Genomic DNA, 26,436 nt, shown 5'->3' on the forward strand with positions numbered 1-26,436 from the left:
ATTGCCTTCACTGCTGCTGACCTTGAAATGTATGAATCCCACATAAGCTAACCGTACTTTCTCCAGCTTATCAGTGGACAGCATACAAAGCACCTCTGTATCAACATGTTCCCTTCCTATGTTGTATTCATTTGTCTGATGATTTATTAAAAAAAACACACACATAGTAGTTCTTATGATGGAGAAAGACACCATAGCCCCAATGCTAACAAGATTCCTCTATGGCAGCCTTTCTCAACCTTTTGACCCTGGAGGAACCCTTGAAATAGTTTTCAGGCCTCAGGGAACCCCTGCACATTCAGGCTCATATATGGGCCAGAAGGCACAAAATTATTATATTTGTTTCATGTGTAGGTCTGTATATATGCATTAAAAGTGTTCCTAAACGAAAAAGAAGAATGAGACTTACCTCTTTAATGTGAAGTTGCCCGAATTTGAAATAATTTTTAAAATAAATCATGATCTCCCAGGGAACCCCTAGTGACCTCTTGTGGAACCCCAGGGTTCCACAGAACCCTGGTTGAAAAACCCTGCTCTATGGGGTACACTTCAAAATGGGGCAAATTACATATATAACAAGGTAATAGGAAGCAACATTAATGCTAGTTGAAATGAGGGCATGGTAAAAAACCTGGTGTGATTTTGCTACTTTTATGGAACTTGTGATTTCATTAATAGCCCCAGCAAAGAATCAATCTGAGTTTAATCAACAATATACAATGCAGGAAAATGTAAATTTTCCTTACAGTGAAAATTATTTTATTTTTATAGAACATACATTAGGACAACTTCCTATGCTCACCAGTTCCTAAAAAGAAATTAACATGTACACTATATAAAACAGTATGTAAATTATTACAGAATCCAGTCTTTCTATCATGAAAAAAGTCATTTAGCTAGTTATGTGAACCTGAGTATAGTACATCATACTTGTGCTAATACTGTATATATTGCAATTTTTATTCATGGATATTAATCTTTGCTTGGAAAGGATCTATAAAAGAAATGCTGATGTTACATCAGTAAGATAAACATTAGAAAACAGATAGGGGAACATCTATGAGGTAAACATTGTAAGACTGTTTGCAGTGTTGTAAATTTTTAACAAGATGAGCACCATCCAGAAAATTCAGTCATCAGTTTATTTCTTGTAGTGGAAAACTTCTCTACAGAAATCTGTTCCACTAAAACTGGATTATAAACATATTTTTAAAATACTATGATTATAATATATATATTTATAATACTATGATTTTAATCTTTGTATAGAAGAGTTACCACATCCTCCAAACTCACCCATATAAAAGTGTTTTGCTTGGGCTGTTTCATGAGGAACACATTCAGAATTTAATGTGCACATGGAGGGGGGAGTAGTCTAATTATATATCATATAAAAAGAGGCTTTACTGTGATACTTGATTTGGCTGCTGGGCATTTCAAATTCCAAATAATTAAAGGAACCAAAGAATGTAGTTCCTGCTGCATCAGGTGACTAGACTAGCAAAAGACCTTTAGATTTGATCTGCCACTATTCGATTACCGAACTTTTAGCAACCATTAATGTAGTTTGAGACTAGAGATTATAAGATTGCCTTTTCATAGGGAGATTTAGCAGAAAACAAGCTGTTTTTTTCCCCAACTAAATACGTTTTTCCTACTCAGCCAGCCAAAAGGGAAAATAGAAAAATGAGCAGCTATAGACTTCAGAACTTGGCTCCCTCTTCATCGGTACATTGCATGTATGGAAGGGTATTCATTCAGTTCTTTATTAAAATAAGAGTTTTATAGAATATAAACTGTGACCAAAACATCTATTTTGTAAACAAAATTTTATGTCTAAAAAGTGCTTAAAAGGAATCATACATTTCTGATACCCCTTACACAATGAAGAATGTGTAATGTTTCCAAATGCACTTTAGCACTATAGGATTTAACACACTTTTTAATAAAATAATAAACTCATAAAGTGTATTAATTATTGTTAGAAAATATTAAATTAGATATTCAAGATATTAAATTAGATATTCAAGAGTAAAGAGAAGCACAGAATAAGAAACAGAGGAGCTCAGAGCTTAATGTCAACAGAATACCATTTTTGGCATGCATGTCACATTTTTATAGTTTTAAAATTAAGATTAATTTTTTAAAAAATTACTTCATATATGTTGTATACCTGCTCATATTTTCAGGAACAAATAGATGGGATCATCTAACATTGCTCAGAACATAACTTTTCCATGTGATAGGGTCTTAAAGCTATAGTGGCTCTATTTTGGAGACAAGTTATTTAACATATTAATTTGGGACTGAAAGATTCATTGAGTTTTGTAGATGCGTAATTGCTTTTGAATGATGTAACAATGATTTGGAATTGAACAGGAAGTTAATGGAAAGGAATAGTACATGGTTTTATGAGCGTAAAAAATGATACTACAAGGGTAGGACAAGTCAGCTGTCTAAAAATCTTACTTCTCTATACTTGAATAAGCATTTTATTTCTGAGACTCCCAATTGGAGAACTATTTAGAAACATGGAGTGTGTGCTGTGGGTGTTTTAATCTTCTAGTGCTGATATTGTTACTTTAGACTTACTGTGTATGTTTTTATTGCATATGTATTTATGTTTTACCATAAATGTTTCAGTTTTGTTGTAAGCCACCAGGAGTGTATATGGAGCTGGCAGCATATAAATTCAAAAACAAAAATGCTACATTTCCCCTGTTTTTTCTATTATTGAGTAAACTGATTTAAATATTTAAGATAACATTATACCTCATCTTATAATTATAACATTATCTCATATAATATGAATTTGTATGTACCGAAAGACTAGTTTTGATTAAAACACGATGAGACGTGTATGTTTTTATATGTTTGCTCCTTTTGCTTTTTGCATAGATCAGCAAAAGCTTGGGAAGCAGCATACAAAACACCCTCATAAATTGAATGTTTACAAACATTCATTTATTTTGAAAAACTGCATACAGAAATGTGTACACATTTCAAATGCATGAAAATACATTTGAAAATTGCATATTGTCAAGCTGACTTCGAAAATAATATGAAAATGGGAAAGAACAAATTTCTACTTGATAAAATGTGAATGTTACAAAAAACAAACTACCAAACAGAATTATAACCATCACTAATTTCAAGACAATTGATAACAATCTAGAGACGGACAATAACACTGCAAATTCTACTCTACTATTTACATTCGCTAGTTTGGTCAGTTCCACAAAATCAAAAGTGGAAAATTTCTAAAGAAATTACTTTGAGAAACACACTCTTATGCTCATATATTATGAAAGAAGGCAACAGCAGTCCCCTTCTGTTTTGCTGCCAAGAAAATGACATGAACATGCCCAGGAAGTTATCAGTTTCAATCCTGACTTGAATAAGATCTGACTTTTTTTTTAAGTAGGTCCAATAATTAAAATGGAAGATATTTCATAATTATTAATTGTAAACATAAAACAAATGACTCCCAACACTATTCATTATCAGTTCTTTCAGAAAGATAGGCTAAAAAGGAGTACAAAAATTATTGGTCTAATTAAATAGCAGCACATGGCTGAAAATAAGCAAAGCCTAATAGCAAATTATAGTATCTATCTATCATCTATCTATCAATCAAAAAGACATCCTAAATTTCAAGATGTCAAATTTTGGTGGCATTTGATTTCTTCTTTGTTTACTCTAAACCTCTGGATCGGCCTACAATTCATAAAGCTGACAGGGGCCCCACTCATTCTTTGACTTTGTGATACCACAATTATCTAGCGCCAAGAATCTTCCAGATGCCATTGTATCTGCTTATCAAATTCGAATACTAAACTATAATTACTACTGTTGGTAGCCAGAGAGTGGTCTACTGCTCATATAAATACAACACTTAAGGCAGTAAAATACAACAGGGATATATGCTGCTGGGTATCCTTTGACTTTATTCAGAACAATTCACATTTTGGGCACTAGCACTATCATTTTTCTGCTTAAGGATTCTGGTACAAATAATTCTATTTGCCTACCAACTCAGCCCCTTTGATCCTGACAGAATCCTCTTCTTGTAAACTATGCATATCTCTGTGTGTGTGTGCACACATACATGTTTGTGTGTTGTCTTAACCTTTAGAAAGAAGAAGGTAAAAATACGATGCTGGCATCCATATTATTTTACTGCACACTTGCTTCCTTCCTCTGTTCCCCACAGCCTACGCTGACTATAGATAATTCAAGTGCTTATGCCATTGCACTGGATGATTGCTATTAGCTATTTCAGCATTCCAAGAAGCAGATATTTGCTCCCACGTCAGAGGATAATACAACAAAACCAATCTATCCCGGGAGGATATTTCAGTATCATATTAATATCTCTCTTCTTTTATCATGTTGCTGAATAATACTAACTGAGTTCATATTTGCAACCCAATTTTGTTATCCTTAATGTTTATAAGGAAATGGACTGATTTTCTGACCAAACATAAATTGTGTATTATGCAAGGTTTCACATGCTGGAATGCAATTCCTGTTTCTCTGTTTTCCTGCCCAATATAGTATTGATCATAATGCCATTATTCGGAACAATGATAAACTGTCAAGACAGGGGCATCTGCAGGGGCAGGTCAACAGCATTGACGTGGCAGTCACAACATGAGTTGAGTGTATCACATGCACTTAAAAAGGGCATGGCTTTATTTGCCCCATTCACACCTGTCTTTTTGATGCTGCTGATCTCCCATGGATGCCCCTGCATCTGAAGGTATATCTACATCTCTATCTCTTTATGTGATACATAATAACACATTTCCTCCCTAACCCAAGAATTCAATTTACTATGTAAATCTTATGCTGAGCACTTATTTAAAATCATGCTTTTCTGGTTGGAGAATGTTTTTATTTAGAAATAAATTGGAAAAAGTGTTTGTTGCTATTTTGGGGAAACCTATATAGTTGTGGATTTCATACTCGGGGTTGGCTGGTGCCTTGAAGTGCCCCGCCTACATGATGGTTGAAGAGATCATAGCCATCTGGATTTTATGAGCTGGGGTAGTTAAGAAATTGTTTTGGTTTTTAATGAGATTTTATTGGAATTTTACTGTGTTTTTATTTGAGTTTCTATTGTATATTTATTCTGTGTTGTAAACCGCCCAGAGTCCCTCTGGTTGGAGGAGATGGGTGGTGACAAATTTGATAAATAAATAAATATTTTTTTTCTTTATTTTGAAGGGCCCTCTTTGAAGGGCCCACAAACAATGTCTCACTTCACTATCCATTCAGCAGCAGACATCTGAAGCAGGAAAAAATGGACTTATGTGAACTACTCTCTACAATGATTTCCTTTTCCAACCTCTAGCTTTCAGCACAGTAGATGGAATACATGAAGCTGCTTTGTACCAAGATAAATTATCAGTCTAGTTCAGGGTTAGACAACTTGTAAACCTCCAGGTGTTGTTTCAGTCAGTGCTGCTAATAACTGGGGAGGACTTCCAACCCTGATCAGCTTCCCAAATCAGAAACTTCTTGCTAAAGTCAGAGCGGATTTTCCTAGCCCTGCAACCTATGTTCTTTTTCAATGAAATGTCATAGACTAAGGAAAATATTAAAAGTTAAAGGGAGGAGTAATACTATTTTCCAGCATACTGATGAGGTCAGAAAAAAATTAGCTACTTAAATGTTGTTATGCAGCTGTAAAAATACACTACAGCCTTATCAGAAAAAACAAACAAACAGCAATTTTAGTGAAGTCATTGACGGTCTAAGAGGGAGAGGAGCTACTCACATTACTTTCCAAATGACTGGTGACACAAACAGCTAAAATAAAATAAGATACACTCTCTAGCATGGCTGGGGAATTCTGGGAGTTGAAATCCACACACCTTAAAGTTCCCAAGGTTGAGAAACGTTGATCTAGTATCTCAAGAAATCAAACCAAGCCCCCTGCTAAATGTCAAATCAACAGCATATCAGTGCTACATCCGATTATTTTTCTTACCCATATCAGACATCTCTGGCACAGTAACGATATAAGGTCCATCTGTAAATTTGGGTGCATTGTCATTGATGTCTTGTACTTTGATAATGAACTCAGATTCAGGCTCAAGTGGCTTGTTTGTCCATCTATCAATCGCTTGGGCATGTAGCACATAGTGTGTCTTCTTTTCTCGATCTAGGCTTTTGGTTGAATGGATGTCTCCAGTCGTGTCATCAATAATAAAGATAGTCCCAGCCCCTTCACCGGTAAGAATGTATTTGACTGATCCGTCACCTTTGTCAGAATTGGAGTGCAGCTGTAAAACACAGATATACATGTAATAAAATATTCATTCTGCTATAACCTTACCCAGAATACCACGAAATATATATATTTATGCCATGTGCATTACCACTTACTGGAAAATATCCTATTTTGTTTGCTTGTTTCAACTAGAATGAACCCAAATCATCCAATATAATCCCTTAATTAATCACCATCAGAAATACAGTGAAAACAGGCTGCTTGGGAGGATTAATTATTATTCCAACTTGAGAAGAAAGGGCAAAATAAAACAAGGGAGCCAAGCAACATATTTCCGTAATATATGTAAAGTTCCTCCCCTGCCCCCCCAAAAAAGAAAAAGAATGAGAAAAGCCTTGATAAAACAGAAAATTATCTCAATGTTTCAAAGAAGTGCCTTTAAAGCATTTTAAATATTCTAATATAAGCATTCAAATACTCTATTAAGCAAGCTACTTGAATTGAGTTGAAGAGCCAATGAATAGGACACAGATTCCTATCTTAATCAATTTGATTGATTCCTCAATCAATTTGAGGAATCAGGGAACAGCAACTACATGCCCAGGAAGTTATCAGTTTCAATCCTGACTTGAATAAGATCTGACTTTTTTTTTAAGTAGGTCCAATAATTAAAATGGAAGATATTTCATAATTATTAATTGTAAACATAAAACAAATGACTCCCAACACTATTCATTATCAGTTCTTTCAGAAAGATAGGCTAAAAAGGAGTACAAAAATTATTGGTCTAATTAAATAGCAGCACATGGCTGAAAATAAGCAAAGCCTAATAGCAAATTATAGTATCTATCTATCTATCATCTATCTATCAATCAAAAAGACATCCTAAATTTCAAGATGTCAAATTTTGGTGGCATGCAGCAACTGCATCTGTTTAATTGAACAGTTCTCATATACTGAGAAGTCTAAAAATGAGGTGTTTTATAATGTAAGGTAACAGCATGCAGCTTCAAACTCATTCTCCTAAATAAAATTGACGTTTTCCTTAGCTGATCTTTGAACACAACAATGCCTTACACAATTCTCTTTTATCAAGCTCCTCCTTTAGTAAGCTAATTAGTACAATGTAGAACTTTCACATGCCTTAAAGTTTCTAAAGTATTGGCCCAAATTCAATGAGAAAAAATATTAATTACAATTGAAAAGTCATTATTTGCAGTTGTAACAAGTAACAGTGATGGGGGCACCTATGGGATATAAATGCAATGGAAAAGGGGCGGAAAGGAGGAAAATACATTTTAAATCTCATAGAGAAGGTAACATAAATGCAACATTAGACAGTGGCTGCCAAAGAAATTGTCCTAATATTTTGATGCTTTTTCACTTCGTCTTATTTCTCTATTATGGTAACTGACAATCAGACAGATAAAATATAACAAATTAACTAAAGCACAGCAGTTTACATATAGAGAGGGAAGGGATATAAAAACACTTTTAAAAAATCAAGCCAACTGCCTTTTATAACTTATACTACCTGTCTAGACTGCCAATTTGAAATAACTGAAGGGAAATTAATCTATTAATTACAGGTGAATTTTACAACAATCATGGAAAAGCAATGCATATATTACACTGCTTAGATAAAAGATAATGGGCACAGAATTCATCTGGTTGGCCAGGAAAGGATTAACGAAAGGTGCTATCAAAATTTATTACAAAAATCTCTGTCAAAGCCACAGTACAGAAGAACAGGAGCCATCAATTCAACTCTTCCAGAACTTCAAGGTCAGATTTTTAGGACTGCTGAGGGAAAGATGTCAACATGTAAGAGCATGAAGATAATTAGGTACATAAGTAAATCAAGACACTATTCAGCTGGTTCTCTAGTTAACTTCAATGCGGATTCAGCTGTATTTAATTTGATTTTCTATTGTATATCCAGAATTTGAGCTCTACCCTGGCCTGTTCTTAGACCAAGACCCACAGTGACTCAGAAGAATACCCATACTGCAGCAGTTTATCCTCTATCCCTCACATACTGATGGACTGATAATTGGTTATCAAGTTGGAAGAGCCAAATCCTGTGGGCAAAATGTTAGTTATGTCAACCAATAATTGAAGCAAGAGTCCTCTTTTATTTAGTAATTCCATTCTTCAGGAGACTTATTTTTGGAGATGAAGCTAGAATTATGGGAAGGTTAGGAAACTTATATGTCAAGCATGAAGCTGGCAGTACGGCCCTGCAGATGCCCTTCGTACATTATATGTGAGAAGGATGCTAAATTAAACCCAAATAGTCAAAGGGAATTTATTTTATGCAGCAGAGGTAAGCCAGGCAAGATACATTTTATCATGAATAATAAAGTTTGTGTTCCAAGGGTAAACTGCAACAGAAGTGAAAAATAAAAATGTCATGGACGATGTGGGCCATACCATAGCTTGCCTATATATATCTAGATTTTCAGTACAATCCTATACATGTCTATTCTCATGGAGTTCAGGTGGAGTTACTTCTAGAAAAATGTGCACATGACTGCATCCTTAGCTGACTGAGCTACATGCTGAAATTTTCCAAAGAGCTGTTATAGAAATCTTATTTAGTTTCATTTAAAGGTCGGCTGAAAATAATGGTGTAGGTAACATAAGAATTCAGATGTGTTCTTTACAGTTCAGCTGAAATAAAGTACCTGAGGCAACTCTGTTCTTTTCTCTGATAAAACTTTGCTACAGCAAGTTATGATTCTTGTTTTTGAACTTTGGAACACAAAAACTTAACTCTGAAAAGGAACTGATTCTGTATGATAATTATGTTTATCTCCTATCAGTACATTATTTTTCAGTAATGGTTCAAGAGAGATAACCTATTCATATCAACAAAGCTGTTACTATTAGCAAATCCCTACAATATTTTTTTTTTAAAATCTTAGTATCTTTACATATCTTCCAACTCTCCCACTATTATAGATGAAGCTCCTGCTGTATAAGCATACCATGCTGAAGCAAATAAGAATGAGCTGAAAGGATCTACCTTTCTGTCTGGCTGTGTATCTACTTGCCTAGGTTATCTAAGGTTATATAATGCATCCTACCTCCTCTGTACTTATGAAATAAAAGCAGAAATCTAGGCATCCCATTTTCTGATACATTAAAACAAGTTTGTGCTGATTAGCCACAGCCAAATGTAAAAGGGATCTCTGAAACTAAATATAGAACATAATATACCAGTCTGTGGCACTTTAATAATCAGCACTACAGATTGTTATATAAATGTTCTGAAATCATGGTATACTACATCTCCTATAACTTGATGCCCCCAAACTTGATCACAATTGGCATTTCAAGAAGCCGGGTGTTTATATTTAGAAATAATTACAATTACTGTAGCTATCAATCATAATACTGACAACAAAGGCCCGCATAGTTAAAGCAATGGTGTTCCCTGTAGTAACATATGGCTGCGAGAGCTGGACCATAAGGAAGGCTGAGAGAAGGAAGATCGATGCTTTTGAACTGTGGTGTTGGAGGAAAATTCTGAGAGTGCCTTGGACTGCAAGAAGATCAAACCAGTCCATCCTCCAGGAAATCAAGCCAGACTGCTCACTTGAGGGAATGATATTAAAGGCAAAACTGAAATACTTTGGCCACATAATGAGAAGACAGGACACCCTGGAGAAGATGCTGATGCTAGGGAGAGTGGAAGGCAAAAGGAAGAGGGGCCGACCAAGGGCAAGATGGATGGATGATATTCTAGAGGTGACGGACTCGTCCCTGGGGGAGCTGGGGATGTTGACGACCGACAGGAAGCTCTGGCGTGGGCTGGTCCATGAAGTCACGAAGAGTCGGAAGCGACTAAACGAATAAACAACAACATCAATCATAATGATAATGATAATGATAATGATAATGATAATAATAATAAATTTAAGCCATTAATGAATCTGGCCTGATAATGTGTTTACCAATATTTCTAGATACTATTTTTGTGAAATTAGATTACTTTGGTCTCTTTTCATCTTCCATTTTTAATGAAGTCAGAGCCATTTGTGAATGTGAGAGAGTAAAGATGACATCAGCTATGTAGTTAGATCACTTCCTATTTTCCCAAGGATATCCTTGCCTAGAGGCCTTAGCTGAAAGGGGAAGAGGAAAGTTCCTATATCTGCCAAGTTCCTACATCTCTCAGTTCAATAAACAACTCCACCTATGGTTGACATTTCCAAATTTTGGTGTATTAGAGCTCTTGTGATTTTATTTGTTTCAATCCTTAGAGGAAAAAAAAAAGATGATTTTAGATACACCATATTTGATCAGTAGTCCACAACAGAGAGTCAGACAATAGTATGTTAGAGATCTGCAGAAACATCAATCCAAGCTGCTACATAGGTCACTGAGAAATTATAGGGCAAATATCAATTCTCAGCATAACCCACTTCATGAAGTCCATGGAGGAACAAAAAAACTTTTGATGATATAAAAGTACATGTATGACACATTATTCATATGTATATATCCACAAATAAGGAATGTGGGCTGATACATCAAATTGTAAATTAAATTGTTAGCATGCAATTTGCTTTGCAATCTTTATTGGTATCAGAGCCAGGAGGCAGGATGTTTTTATTGCTGCTGATTTATTGGATAACACAAAGTATGAAATATTTGACAGCCAATCCATACAAACAGATATGCATACAACTTATAACTGAGTGAACCCATGCAGACTTTGGCATATTCCAGATCGCACTGCAAAATGTACAACCCATATTTTTAATGTTGATCTCATCCCATTATTGGAAATCCTATTCCATGATCTATCAAAATGGTTTCTAGTCTATGCACTGTAGAGCACTGGTGATCAAAGATGGTATCATAGGTAATCTCTGGAAGAAAATAATCATAATCATAATCATAATAATTTAATCCCATGTACCTCTTGTATATCATAATGATTTATTTACAATGACCTTTGCTTCACGATACTGTATAATATTCTCTGAATTTAAATAGCTGCACTTTTGCATGAGATCAGTATGAAGTATGATCAGTATCAGTTTGGTGGTTAGAATAGGGGAATCAGATATGGATTAGTGGCTTTTATCTGGCATGCTCAAGAAAGAGAGTTTTTAAACAGCTTGTGTAGTTAACTGCAAAAGCTTCTGATAATGATGCAGTGGTCCTCGTAAGGAAAAAGGGTGAGGGAATCTGATCTATTATTTCATGTCTCAACTTTAATGCATACAATAAAGTCTTAAAATAATAAAGTCTTAAAAAGACATCAAGATGACACTGTAGAAAAGCTTATATACATCTGTACTAATTATCAAGCCCATTAATAGCAGTTTACAACCAAGAATGTTATATTCTCACAGTCTCATTAGGCAGTTGTACCAGAAGGAAAAAAAGTAGTTAGTTATAGAATCTTGGAAACCAGAAATCAGTATTATGCTCATTTATTAGTGAACACATTACGATGGGGCCTCCTTGATGCTTTTGATACTCTTTCTAAAGGTCTCTTGACCGGGATGGAAGTTGCTACCCATTTGAAAATACAAAAGGAATGTCCTTCCGTTCTTGTTCTGCAAGATTTTGTAAGCATCCATTAATTTCCCCAGGTTCAGAGAATTCCATTACATCAATCCTCTGTGTTATCTACATAATAATAGTAATAATATTAATATTAATATTACTAAAGGAGGCCCATAACCTTTCAAAACAGAGGATTTTATTTATATATATATATATATATATATATATATATATATATATATATATATATTCTTTCTAATATTTTATATAATCATTCTAGGAGGAGCTACTGTTTGACATAACTTATCAACCTTTTTATTCATCACTATGACAAAAGTACTTATGGATGGGATCCAAAGAAGTATGCAATCCATTTTATTGACATGCCTGTTCTTGTTTACTTTACATTGAACAGAATTCAAAAGCAGTTTACAATGTAGCCTGCATGGGGACATTCCCGTTTAAAAAAAAGAAAAGAAAAAAGAAAAATCCATCTCGATGTCACCCAAGCATAGTATCTGCTCAATGCACCTCTTTGGATCCTATCCTATGGTTTTGGAAGTACAGGTGGTCCTCACTTAATGACTGCCCTGTTTAGTGACCATTTGAAGTTATGACAGTGCTGAAGAAGTAACTTAATGACCAGTCCTCGCACATACAACCTTTGCAGTGTCCCCGCGGTCATGTGATTGAGATTCCAGCACTTCGCAACCACCAGGTGTTTACTACCACTGCAGTGTCCCACAGTCATGCGATCACCATTTGCATGCTTCACAGTCAGCTTCTGACAAGCAGAATCAATGGAGAAGCCGGCAGTAAAATCACAAGTTGCAGTCATGTGATGCCTCACTTAACGACTGCAAGTGATTTGCTTAATGGCCATGGCAGAAGTGAGGTCAAAAGACCGTTGTGGTCATGTGATATCTTGCTTAATGATCATGTCACTTAACAATGGGCTTGCTGGTCCCAATTGTGGCCATTAAGTGAGGACTATCTGTACTTAATTTAGGAAACCAAGCAGTATAGTAAAGCTATAATCCTAAATACACATACTGGGAGTAACTAGATGACGTTCTTCTTCCTCTTCATAGAATCATGGAATCACAGAGTAGGAAAGGGATTGAGGCCACTGACTTTCATCCCCTTATTAATGTAGGAATCCAAATGCAAAGACCCCAAATGTCTAGCCCTTCCATGAATACATTCATTGAAAGGGGGCTGACCACACTGTGGGTAATTGGTTCCACTGCCTGAACTCTTAGAACATCAATTGGAATCTGCCTTTCTGTAATCCATTAGTCCTTGCCATGTACTCTGTAACAAAAGAAAACAGGCCTTTCCTCTCTTCGCTACCTTTTCCTTCTTCTTCCTATAAGTTTCATATTTAGATCCTGTGTTGGAGCATAACTAAACCAGAATATGCTATTTATTAAATTACACAAATAAATTTGTGTAAATCTTGTGTTATTTAGACAAATATACCTGAAGCCTGATGTTATCCTTAGTGATCTGAAAGAACTAAAAATATTGCTTTCAAAATTTAAACAAACAAAAAGCAAAACAGCTGGGGTATTTCCTTTTATCTGCTGTAGGTGCTTCCATTTTTGATGTATCAAATAATAGTTTTGCTTCATAATGATTTATGATGCCTCTTCAGTCTTTACCTCTTTATTATCTGACTTTCCTAGAGAAGAGAATCAAACATAAAAAGGGTTTTCTTTTTATTTTGGAGAATGCTTGGCTTGCCCCCCACCCCGCTCTTGCATCCATTTACCTGCCTCCCTCCCCCCTCCATTATCCTCAGGGGCTTCTTAAAGTGAAATGGCTCCATGTAATAAAACATGGTGAGCCTTTTATAACCTAGACTACTGTGTGCTTGCATCCCACAGCAATTACCTTATGAGGCATGTCTCCAAATCCACCACTGCAGTCAACCAATGTTCACCAATGTTCAGTGCACAGGTGAACAGACAGAACATATGACTTATTTTTATCTATCTATCTATCTATCTATCTATCTAATTTATCCCTGCCCATCTCCTCCCGTCAGAGGCCTCTGGGCGGTTATTCAAAATGTATTCAAAACATAAAGAGAAGAGATTGATTGATTGATTGATTGATTGATTATGTGCTGTCAAGCGGTGTCGACTCTTAGTACCCACATAGATAGATTTTCTCCAAGACAATCTGTTCCTAACCTGGTCCTTCAGGTCTTCCAGTGTTATACTGATCACCATTACAGCTGAGCTCATTCACCATGAGAAGAAGCTACAACCCTAAAAATACTAAAGATGGTAGAAGTCCCAATATGTACTATCCCTATTTAAGCATATTTATCCAGTAAGCAGGTACCTACTGAGCACTGGACAGTGAAGTTAAAGCTAAAAATCGCTCTCAAACAGTGTATAGAAAAACTGAACATGAAAAAGGTGCGGCTTGCTCCACCTTTTCTCCATCACTGCAAGCACCTTCCTTCCCAACTCAACAACCTGTCTGTTACTTCTGATTTCCACCTCTTCCAAGTTCTGTGTGTAGAACTTTTTGAGCTCCAGGAATCTTAATTTTAACTGATATATGAAGCTTTTTGTGCTGTTTTCCTAAATTCTATCTCATAAGACAGTTAGAAGAAGCATTCTGAATAGGCTGACCATATGTATTGTTTTGAACGGGACAGTACCATTTTTTTCACATTTCCCAACCATCCTGTTGTTTTAATATAAATGTCAATTTTGTCCCATTTTTTTTAAAAGAACGTTACTTAAAAATTTGAAAGTTCCTGAGAACCTGTCTGTCAGAATGAAGGGCAAGACAGAAGAGGAAGAGCTGCTGATGACGGATGGCAAAGGCACAAAATTCAAATCGGAGCCAGAGCCTCCAATTGGAGAAAGTCAGGGGCCAGAACCTCCAGCGCCTATCAGCGTGTGCATTAGGCAAGCTGAGACACGGACCAAACAACAGGAGGCATGATTGGCTCCCACACAAAAATGGCAGGAGAATCATGCCAATAAAAGGAAGCTGATGCTGGAACAGGTTGCCGGAGACAACTGTTCTATCAAGTCCACATTGATGACCCAAAACTCCATGCTGGAACCACTCTTGGAGCCCTGCCCAGCTGCCATGACAGAGCCCACTCCAGAGCCCTGCCCGACTGCTGCCACGGAGCCTGATCGCGGACTGTGGAATCTCATTGCACCAGCTGCCAACCGCTTACTGTGCCTTGCTGCAACACCTGAACTTGCCGCTGGGCCTTGCCTCGTTGCTGCACTAGACACCAGCCGCTTACCCTGCCTTGCTGCTGTGCCCAAACTCGCCACTGAGCCTTGCCTTGTTGCATTGCCCAATCTCACCTCCAAGCCTTGCCTTGCCGCCATGTGGGACACCGCTGCTGAGCCGGAGTTTACTGCCGGGCCTTGTCTCACTGCCGCACCTGATCTCACCTCCCAGCCTTGCCTTGCCACCACATGAGACTCTGAGTCTGAATCTTGTCTGGCTGTCACACCCATGGACTTGCCTCGCCCTGTCTTGCAATCGCATGTCTGCGTTCCGCACCTGACTGCCCCTCCCATTGGGAAACAACACCACAGGGACTGATCCACGTGCAAACAGGCACCGGTTTGTTTACCTGACTCTATTTGGGATTGCACATAAAGACTGTCTAAAAGCACCGCTTCCGTGTGGAGACTTTAGTTGGATCTTAAAAACTCTTAAAAACTTTTTGTATTATGTTACTTTTTTCATGAATATGGAATATTACATAAGTTTAACCCCGTCCCATTTTTGCTATCCCAATGTCCCGTTTTTGTCTCAAGGAAATATGGTCAGCCTAATTTTGAATTGAATCAGATGGTTTTTAAACCATGCAAGACCAAAAAGATAAAGAAAAATGAATTATATGTCCTGCAACAATTACACAAACCATATTGATCATCTAAATAAATCTATGTAACTGAAAGGTCCCCTGTGCAAGTACCGAGTCATGTCTGACCCTTTGGGGGGATGCCACTTTCACTATGTTTTCTTGGCAGACTATAGCAGGGTGGTTTGCCATTGCCTTCCCCAGTCGTCACCTTCCCCAGCAAGCTGGGTACTCATTTTACCAACCTTGGAAGGATGGAAGGCTGAGTCGACCTGAGCCGGCTACCTGAGAATTCAGCTTCCTCTAGGATCAAACTTGGGTTGCGGGAGAGTTTTCGGTTGCAGTACTTCTGCCTACCACTCTGCACCACACAAGGCTCATCCAAACAAACAAACACACAAACAAATCTATACCTACATAATAAACTCATTATAACTCTATGTACATTATAACTCTATGTACAACTCTCTCTCTCTCCTTCCTTCCTTCCTTCCTTCCTTCCTTCCTTCCTTCCTTCCTTCCTTCCTTCCTTCCTTCCTTCCTTCCTTTCTTTCAACATTCATTGAATCTTTTTATTGTTCCATTTCTTTAAACATTAGCATAGCTTCCTGTGTTCCCTTAGAATGCAAATATGCAAGGAATAAAGGCATTAGTCTTTTTTTTTTCTGGCACTTAGCAAGTCATATCAGTGGAATTTTGCCTGTGCACCTGAAGATTCCGTAATACCCATGTAGCCATAAAATAATAACAGATGCATTGATTAATATGCACTCTGTTGCATCATTTGAAAGCCAAATGTTTAAATTTGCAGATGATGAGGTTTATTTTCATTCCTTCCTGCACCCACTTCAGTTGGAATATATGAATTCATAACTATCAAAGGAAAGAGAACATTTCATTTCACCACCAATTGTTATGTTTCTGTTATTATGTACAGAAGATAATTTCTAATTTCATCAGAACCCATCTGGAACAAAGAGACATAGTTAAAGTGCAAGCAGAAATGCTGCCATTCAATTCCACAGGGCTTTAGATACTAATATAAACAGGTTAATCTGGCAAAATCCAGATTAGTTTTGCAAGACTAAGTTGCATCAGAGCAATTAAATCCCACAGCCTGCATTGTGACTAATAAGTGTACTGATGTCCCTGTAGAAGGGGCCAGCACATAATGCTGAAAGGAGGAAAGCTGAACTGGAAACTTAGTAGGAAATGAATGAGAACCAATACATAAAATAACCAGAAGGGAGGAACTCTCAGGCAATTATTATATGGCTTTGGGAAGGAAACAAAATTGCAAGCAGTTTTAATACAAGCCTGCCAGCTGAAAGCAGCCTACCAGGCAAATAAGATGATGCCCAAGCAGAACTAAACAATTTGTGAATAACTAAACCAATGACCAGAAGCTCAATTAATCTCCTTCTTTGCAGGCCTGCGCAAAACGACAGTTTCCCTTTGTTGGAGTGATTTCAGTGATGGAGATGACTTGATTCATGAACAGGCCAGCTGATTTGCCACAAGGAAGGGATTCCGTGGGCCTCAAACCATTTAGGGCGAGTGTTATGGGAGAAGGCTCATCTCAGCCATTCACTTCAGAGCTGGCTGAAATGCTTGCAGACTGGGTGATGATGCTTTCATCATGCAGCTGCCAAAGCAGCCCAGCCTAGAAGCATTTTAGCCAGCAATAGGGGAGAAAGTTCCTCTCAAACATCTCCCACAGTGCTTCTCAAAGAAGATCTCTTGGCCCTTATATGCTGCTTACTTCCTCACAATGGGAGTAGGCCAGCAGAAATCATATTTATTTCCCTTCTTAACACTGGACTCTCTGAGCTGCTCATTAGGTTGAGATTGGGGAGTCAAACATCACGACTTTTCAGGTATCACTGGTTTATCTCAACTGCTTCCCTGTGGTTGAGATAAGGCAAGAGGTATGATGGAAGTGTCACTTTGCACCTATGTCACAACAGCCTGGAAGACTCCATGAAAGAAGGGGCTTTGGGCTGCCTTCTCTTGCAGCATTCAAAGAAGGGTGAGAGGGGTTCTGTAGCATTTCAAAGCATGGCAAAGCAATGTTGGTAGAAGCAAATGGACCACGTTGCTCCACAAAAGTTGTCAAAGCAAAACACCTGCTCAAAGCTCTGCACAGCCCTATTATTTTACCCCCAAGGGGATAATCATATGTTGGAGTAGAGAGATCACAGGACACAGCCTTATGACAAATCAGATCATTGGTCTATTTAGCATATTACTACCTTGCAGCAATTTTTCAGGGTTTCAGATAGGGCAGTTTTCTAGTCCTTTAAGGAATAAACCTGGGATTTTCTGCAAAACCCAGAAATTGTTAATCATTTATTTGGCAGACTGCCATGTATTAACAAATGGGCTATTTTCTCAGGAGTTCACAAATTATCTAAATGTAACTTCAATCTTCTTTGCTTCCCCTTTTTTCAACTGTTCTTTATTTTTCTTTTGGTATTCTACTTTATTTTTCACATCTTTAATAAGCATTCAAACCAAAAACATATAAACCCTAAAAAAAATTCAGCCTGAACAGAAGTCATAACATTACTCAAGCAGCCTGCTTTTGTCAATCCATTAATCAGACTACAGGAAAGTTATCCAATGTGTAATCTTGAAATCCACCCAACTTCCCAAGCAGGTTCTAATCCTAACAAGCAGAAATCCTAGGGTTACTACAAGACTTCGATCTCATGCCATATGGCAGCCTAAGATGATTCACTGTGGCTTTATACTCAACAAAAGAGGAGCTTTAAAGGACAAGGATGCAGAGAGACTCAGACCAACTTCAGTTTCTGGCCATCTAGCATGTCTCCTGGTGAGAAACTGCATCAGCATTCCAAAAATGCAGATATGAGAGAAATAGCCTAGATAAGCTCCTGTATGAAATTATAAGAATATACTTCCCTCTGGCTAACACTGTACAGATCAAACTGGTTTCTTGACTATTTATGTACAATAAAGATAGCATATAATTTATAAAAATGCTAATGTTCTCAAACAGCAGCTGAAAGCCATGAGCCACAAAATAAAATTAAGAACCTGAGAATCCAGCCTGATACTGCTAAAATATATAAGACATCAGGGTTCTAGTTTGGCTCTCTCCTTCAGTGGTGTTCCTTAACATAGATTGCATCACTGACAGTCTACTAAGAAAGATATGATTTGGAACTTTGTTCCTACCTTGCACTGGAAGTTCTGAGATCTTCTCTCCACAGAAATAAGGCCAGCTCAGGATGGAAAATGGTACATGCTGAGCTTTTATTTTCTTACTTCAGTATCCCACCCAATAACATTTTTTGCTCTTTCCACTAGCTTTTCTTCTCTTTGCAATACAATACATATCTTCTCTCATAATGTCCATGTGGCTGTATGACTTGATGGGAGACTGCAAACGGTATTTGCAGATTGTGCAACAGAATCACATCATGAAAATTATGCTAAATTATTTTTATGAATGCCTTCTCCTCAAGGACCCATTTAGCCAGTAATTATAATAAAAATGCAAATAGCATGCTGATCAGTTAGTTAATGACCCGATCAAGGTTGATAATGTTCCTGCAGTGGAAATCTGTGCTCACATATCCACTATTATGTCAGTTCATCCAAGATATTTCTGAATGTCATAGGCCATGGTCAAACTTAGTAAGAATTCTGCCACATGCTGGGAAACAAATTGAAGATATCTAGCAAAATATACTTCAAATGAATCAAATAGCTGCACCTAAATAATTCCCTGAAAAATAATCATAGAACTGATTCCTTTATTTTGTGAATGGATTCACGGAAGGCCTACAACTGGTAACTCAGATGTGCAGAAAAACATAAACTCTTTGGAAGCAAGGCAGGTTTTTTTTTCCCTTTCAGCCTCAAGAACCTTACCAAACCATGGTTTCCAAATCCCCCAGGCTATTTTTATAAAATGGATGCAGATATCTCACAGGGAATGGGAACTAAGAATCCCCCCTCAAAACAAGACAAGACAAGACAAGACAAGACAAGACAAGACAAGACAAGACAAGACAAGACAAGACAAAAACCTCCATGAACCCAGCAAATGTTTCATAAGAGATGTCTAGAAAAGCAGAGAAGAGCTAGTATTTGCTTTGGTATCTGTTTCTGCTTCACAGCTACCAATTTAAAGTCCATCCGTTCCAAGTACTTTGGAACAGCTTGAGAAAATAGCTGGAATATGTCTAGTGCGTGTGTAAGAGATTTTGAATTAGAGATTTAAAAGCATGAAAATGAGTTTGAATGATCAATTCTGTTTGTTATAAAAGATGGTCAATATCCAAGCACAAGAAACAAAGGGGCCCAAGTGCTAAGAAGATGCAAATTAAGTGAGTCTTGGCAGAGATTTGTCAACATGGTCCTGCTTCATATGTTCTTGCTTTCTGCTCACTGAATATTCATATTGCATTACTTACTCATGGCTTATTTCTCAGCTTTATCAGTTTATTCTAATATTTAGAAATGTTACCACTGGAGCTTTTTTAACAGGTGATGAAGAGGATTGAACCCAGATATTTGATATGCAAATATCAAATTTATTTATTATTAATTTATTTATTATTCAAATTTTGTTACCGCCCATCTCCCCCAAAAGAGGGACTCTGGACGGTTTACAATAAAATTCATACCATAACAATAAACATTAAAATCTGATAAAAATAAACACAAATTACCAATATAAAACACAATATAAATAAATATAAAATCCAAATGGCTGTAAAGATGCCAATCCAGTGGGAGGGGCTCTAAGGTGCAAGCCACCCCCAAGAATGGCTATCCACCCTCCCACCCCAAGCGAGACAGCAGAACCAAGTCTTCAGGGCCTTCCTGAAGGTCGAAGCGAAGGGGCCTGCCTCACCTCTGGGGGCAAGATGTTCCAAAGGGCAGGGGCCACTGCAGAGAAAGCCCATTTCCTGGACCCTGCCAGATGAAATTCTCTTACAGATGGGTCCGTAACGTGCCCCCTCTGTGTGATCGGGTGGGGCGGGCTGATATTATAGGGATGAGACGGTCCCTCAATTATGTCAGTGACAACAACCACTTCATTTAAAACTCATGAAGGTCAGGGAAAAGAATCCATTCAAATGTAGGAAAGGTTGAAAGCAGCAGCAATGGGTTCAGATTGCCATGGAAGAAGAAAGAACTGAACCCTTATACTGACAGAGGCCATCAGCTGAAACAATCTGGAAGTTAGAGTTTTGCTGAATTGGAGCAAAACTCTAATGGGTTTTGGAGATACGGCCTTTGCTTTCTTATGCAATCAGGTTAATAACTGATGTAGAGGGATGGCTGCCAGTCTGTTGCTGAATCCGGTGCTTATACAGTGAGCAGCACCAGATTCAGCAACAATAAAGCTTTACTGATGTCAAAGTTTGTCAAAACAAAACAAAAGAGGTTTACTCTTTGTTAGCAACTTACATACCTCTCTGTGGTTGAGTTGGCTGAGCAAAACCTCGGTTGTTGGGGAAGAAATCTACATAGCACTCATGGAAGGTCTAGACAGTGAGTCTTCCAACAGACTTTTGTAGAGCTTGTCCTTTTATCCCTTCCCAGCAGTGTCCATCACACATTCCTTTCCACATCATCCTAGTCTTTTGTTGACCTGTTAGGTTAGGATCATATATGACTTGCTGCATGACAGTTAACTGCTAATTGCCCTCTGGTGGAATTATTTATTTATTTATTTATCCAATTTGTCCCCACCCATCTCCTCCCTTCAGGGGACTCTGGGTAGTTTTACTGATTTATAATTATAAACTACATACTGTTGATAGAGACCTTATAGGCCATCTAGCCCAATATTGTGATTAGTGCACGAATCAAAAAAATCATCTTCAGCAGGTAGCCATCAATCCCTCATTTAAAAAAAAAAATCCTATGAGGAAGAGTCCAATATGCATTTATTTATTAGATCCACAGGCCACCTGACTGCTTATACAGTGCTTACACAGTGAACAGCACCAGAGATCTCTGGGCAGCTTACTAGATACAAAACAATGTAAAACAATGAAATACAAGTAAACCAGAAAGGAACATCCAGAAGAAGCAACAATAAACCAATCATCCCACAAGGAGCCTGATACTCACTCTAGCATAGGACTGAAGGAAGAGCCAGTTTTTATGGGCTTGTTTAAATAAAGTCAGGATGGAATCCTGGGGGAACATTGTTTCAGAGGGCAGACATGCTTCCTGGGTCCTATCAGGTGGCATTACTTAATGTCTATTGCCTTTATCATATGTGCATTAAACCTGTGCTATAAAGTTCCTCTTAGAGCATGCTCACCAAAATGCCACCTCAAAGTCTTTATCTGCATACTATGATCATATGCACATAAAAATACTATTGTAGAATAAATTGATTCATTTCAAAAGCAGAAATTGTGATTTGTTGGGTAAATTGTTAGGATATCAAAGTCAAAAAATTCCTTTAGCACATTTATGTGTTGCAACATCCAAATTGAAGGCTTTACAAGAAAATAATGCTCCTACATATAAGTGATATCATACCATTAACAGCTGTGGCCTAAAAGCTGGATGGCATATGAAACTCAATAAGCTCCTGGATTGGGTTATGACTAAGAATATCTTGGCTTGAGCAGGCAGGCTTTAGAGAAGGCCATTCAATTTTTGACTATACTTTAATTCTTCAACTTCTAGTTGAGCAATACTCCTCCAGAGTTCACACAACACTGTACGCAGTCGTCCTGTTCAGACTAAGCACCAGACAGGTTCTTAGAGAATAATCTTTATTAAATAACTATTTACAATAATGAAGTCCTTGATATATGAGACTTGGTTAAACACACCCAACTGGCCAACTGGAGGCAACAGTTCTTGACTGGAATGGTACTGACGCTGAATCTTAGACTCACTGGATCTGGAACAGGACTACAAACAACAGACAGGAATGAATGGGAGACTTGGAGCAGGACTCGAACTTGGAGCAAGGTTAGACTTGGCTGGGGGTTAAGGATTAGGCTGGGGACTCTCAACTGAAGACTTGAAGACAAGGCTTGAAACTGGAGCAGGACTGGACTTGGCTGGCAGCCCCAAACTAGACTGGGTCATCTGGACTGGAGGCTTGGACCAAGGCTGGGAACTTGGAACTAGGCTAGACTCAGCTGGAAGCCCCGGACTAGGCTGGATTCTCTGGACTGGAGACTTGGAGTAAACTTGGAACTTGGAACTAGGCTGGACTCGGCTGGAAGGACTGTGTGTGCCACAAACTCAGATCCTGAACAAGATAGGTGTGAAACTTTGAAACACACTGGAGTCTGCGAAGTGTTGTCGCATAGAGCTGCGGACAAGTGGTGGTGCTGGAAAGCCGAGGCTTGCTCTTGCTGCTGAGGGGATCACGGAGATTCACAGCTAGAATCAAGGCAAAGGCTGCTGAGCACGGCTGACTCTGTTTCCTTGCTGGCAGCAGATGCAGAATTCAATTTGTCTTCGGAGTGTAGCTCAAGTGCTGATTCCTCTTTGGCCACAGACGCTGACTCCGATACCAGTAAAGACTCTTCTCCTGAAGCTGCAGGGTTAGAGGATTGGTTGTCTCTGGCAGCACGCTGTCTGTGCAACTGCCTTTTATCCCGATTTTGGGCACGCTTGGAGTCTCCTGCAGCCAATCAAGCTGCCTTCTCCTTCACGTGCTTTTCAGCCTGTCACTGGCATGCACTGATTGGTGTATTCAAATCCTCCTCCAGATCTCACCCAATCAGCGTTGTAGGTTCTTCCCGCTCTGCTGAGTCATGCTGGAGTTTCGTTTCTCTGATTCCAGCTAGGTAAGTTTCCAATTCTTCCTCTGACTCAGAAAGTGAAACTAATTCTGAGTCAGAGGCAAGCTTGGTTCTGACAGCAGTGCTTATTGATTTTAGATGTGCTTTTGATTTCATCTCTAGGGCCAAACTGTGGGAGAAATTGAACTCTTCCTCAATTGACAGATTACTTGTTCTTACATATAAGCTCTATGAAAACTCCCAGGCGAAGGTGCGATGTAATACACATGGGCATTGCACCGAGGAAATCCCAGTCAAGAGAACAGTGAGACAAGGGTGTACTCTAGCTCCCCTTCTTTTTAATCTATATAGTAATTCTCTCATAGACAAACTGAATAGCTGATCTCTTCATCCCCCAAAATTGGGAAATAGAAATATTTCTGTAATTTTATATGCAGATGATGCCATGTTGCTTTTTTGGACACAGACTGGCCTGAAACAGGCACTTTATATACTTGCTGAGCACTGCCGAGAGGAATGGCCGAAATAAATTACTCCAAAACCAAGGTCGTGGTTTTTGCCAAGTGTCCTAAGGCACATGTCTGGCAGCTAAAGAATAATTTAATAGAGCAAATTAAAACCTTTAGATATGTGGGGATTGTTTTCCATGCTATGGGTAACCACAAATTCCACGCCAATTATGTCAGCCTGAATGAACAAAAAACAGCATTACAATCTTTTTACTTCTCCAAAGGAGCTCAGCATATACCTGCAGTGATTAAAGTTTTCTCAGCTAAGATCTAAGCTCAGCTTCTTTTTGGAACTCAGTTGGGCCCCTACAGGCCATTCCTTTCTCTTGAAAGAGTTTAATCCAAGTTTCTAAGAACTATTTTTCAAGTACCTCACTGCATTGTGAATGTGATGCTACACATGAAGCTGGCCTTCTGCTTGGGTTTATATCTTTTCCTATTGGCTTAGGCATGCTCTCTCTTTTTCAGTTGGCTTGGCCCCTTTTATTATGACAGATAGCTTTCAGTCTTCTTGGTGCCCAGCAATATGCACTAAACTGCAATTATATGGCTTTTCATGGGCAGCCATCACCCTGATGGGGTATGAATGTGAACTAGCTGATCTCAAACAATGGACAATTGATTTAGAGCTGAAATCGGATTTATCAGTCCTACCTAAAAACATTTTTGGGGGGCCATTCTGTACATATTCTCCAACCAGCCAGGTATCTTAGCTGCATAACGATTCCAAAATTTAGAAGGGCTTTATCCTTGGATAGATTAAATACCCTTCCAACAGCTGTTATTGAAGGGAGATACCAAAATATCCCTTTTGAACAAAGACTGCATCCATGTGTCATGAGCACCGTTGAGCTAATTGTGTCAGCACAACGGCACACATAACAATACCAAGGAAGCAGGGCCAAGGGATTAAGAGATATGCAAGCAACGCACAAAGACAGGCAACAGACACCGGCAACAAAGTAACGACTCCAGCCAGAAAGATCCAATCGAGAAGATACATTGTTGCAAAGGGTGAAACTGACAACGCCTGAGCACAAGGCACGCCCGGAGCTGTCAACGGAAGCGCAGAAGATTATCGCCCGGCTTAAAGTCATCGACGGCCAGAGGAGAAAGATTAAGCAAGATGCACGGGGCACCAGCAGGGGCCCCGCGACCCCTCACCCACTGGCAATGGGACATTTGGGGGCTCGAGGATTTACGCAACGGAGGGAAGGGGGAGCGCTGACCAGCGCGGGCTATTTAAATCCCGTACCGGTGCGCTCCCTCCACTCTCAGCTTTTAACTAGGCATGCACTATACTTGAATAAACTCAGAACCTAATTTTTCCTAAATTGGCGTCTGTGTCTTATTGAGTAGCAGGCAGAGCCTGACAGAAAGCTGAGAGTCACAAAACCCAACCTCGCCAAGCCCCACCAGATGGAGACGAGCCGCGGGAGGAACCAGACGGTGAGAGGCAGAAACGGGAGCAACGATGGAGCCGGCAAACTGCACCCAAGACGGACGAGATGGTCAGCAGGTGGCGGAGGCGACCCGACGGTGGCCGGGGACAACATACTCCACCAGAGCCATGGACACCCTCCTCGCCCACTCCACTCTCCAGTCTCGCACCCAGCAAGAGGCAGAGGCGACCCCGCAACGGCTGGAGACAATGCACTCCACCAGAGCCACGGGCACCCTCCCGGCCCACACCGCACCCCAGTTCCGGTCCTGGAGCTTCAGCCCAGCCACAAGAAGCACAGCGGAGGACGAAGTCGCGGACCAATCACTCCATTACTGGGCCGATGGGGTAGAACACTGGATAGAGCCACCCTACCCAAATTGGGAGCTCACCTACCCCAAAACACCGACCGGACCATTCCCAACAACATTGCGGCCAGCTGACAGGGACATGCAAGCCTGGCTCACAGCCATGGAAGCCCAACTACGGGACCTAGGAGCCATGTTACAGTCCCTGATAACCAACGGACCCTACAACACGAGGCCGACGCAGGTACCCACCCCAAACCAGACCCCAAACAGGAGAGGGCAAGCCCGCATGCAAGTTGCAGTGGCAAGTGCTTCCACGATGGCAGAGCCCATGTACCAAAGCACAGGGAGGGGCGACCCACAGCACACAAGGTTCCCAAGGGACTTTTCAGTTACCTTCGACGGGAACCCCACGAAGCTGTCCTTCTTTGTCACCAACGCCAGAGAATACATGGCCCGCCACGGACACTACTTTGATTCCGAAGCTGAAAAAATCTCGGCGGTAGCCATCAAACTGCAAGACAGGGTGGCGGACTGGTACATCCAGCTATACGAGTCCAAGTCCCCAGCCCTATCAAACTTCCATACTTTCCTCGCCGACTTGAAACACTATTTCGAGGACCCAATGGCGAAGGAGAGGGTGAAGTGCGCACTGCAAGCACTGAGACAGGGCAAAAGAACTGTAGCCGATTACACCCTGGAATTCAAAGCCCTCGCGGGCAAAATCACCGAGTGGTCAGAGGCCACCCTCACCGAAATGTTCAAAAGGGGACTCAATCGAGAAGTGCTCCAATG

The 26,436-nt window shown here is 39.3% G+C and overlaps 1 protein-coding gene across 1 annotated transcript in view; it reads right to left on the minus strand.

The window, feature by feature from the left end:
• CDH18 (cadherin 18) overlaps positions 1 to 26,436 on the minus strand; it is a 195,350-nt gene that overhangs the window by 128,776 nt on the left and 40,138 nt on the right. Inside the window, exon 2 of the mRNA XM_063298765.1 lies at positions 5,996 to 6,290. Within this exon, the coding sequence (XP_063154835.1) occupies positions 5,996 to 6,290 (295 nt within the window). The remainder of the gene's footprint in view (positions 1 to 5,995; positions 6,291 to 26,436) is intronic.

This window comes from Candoia aspera, chromosome 3 (assembly GCF_035149785.1).
Source record: "Candoia aspera isolate rCanAsp1 chromosome 3, rCanAsp1.hap2, whole genome shotgun sequence".
In the NCBI taxonomy this organism is placed as follows: Eukaryota; Metazoa; Chordata; class Lepidosauria; order Squamata; family Boidae; genus Candoia; species Candoia aspera.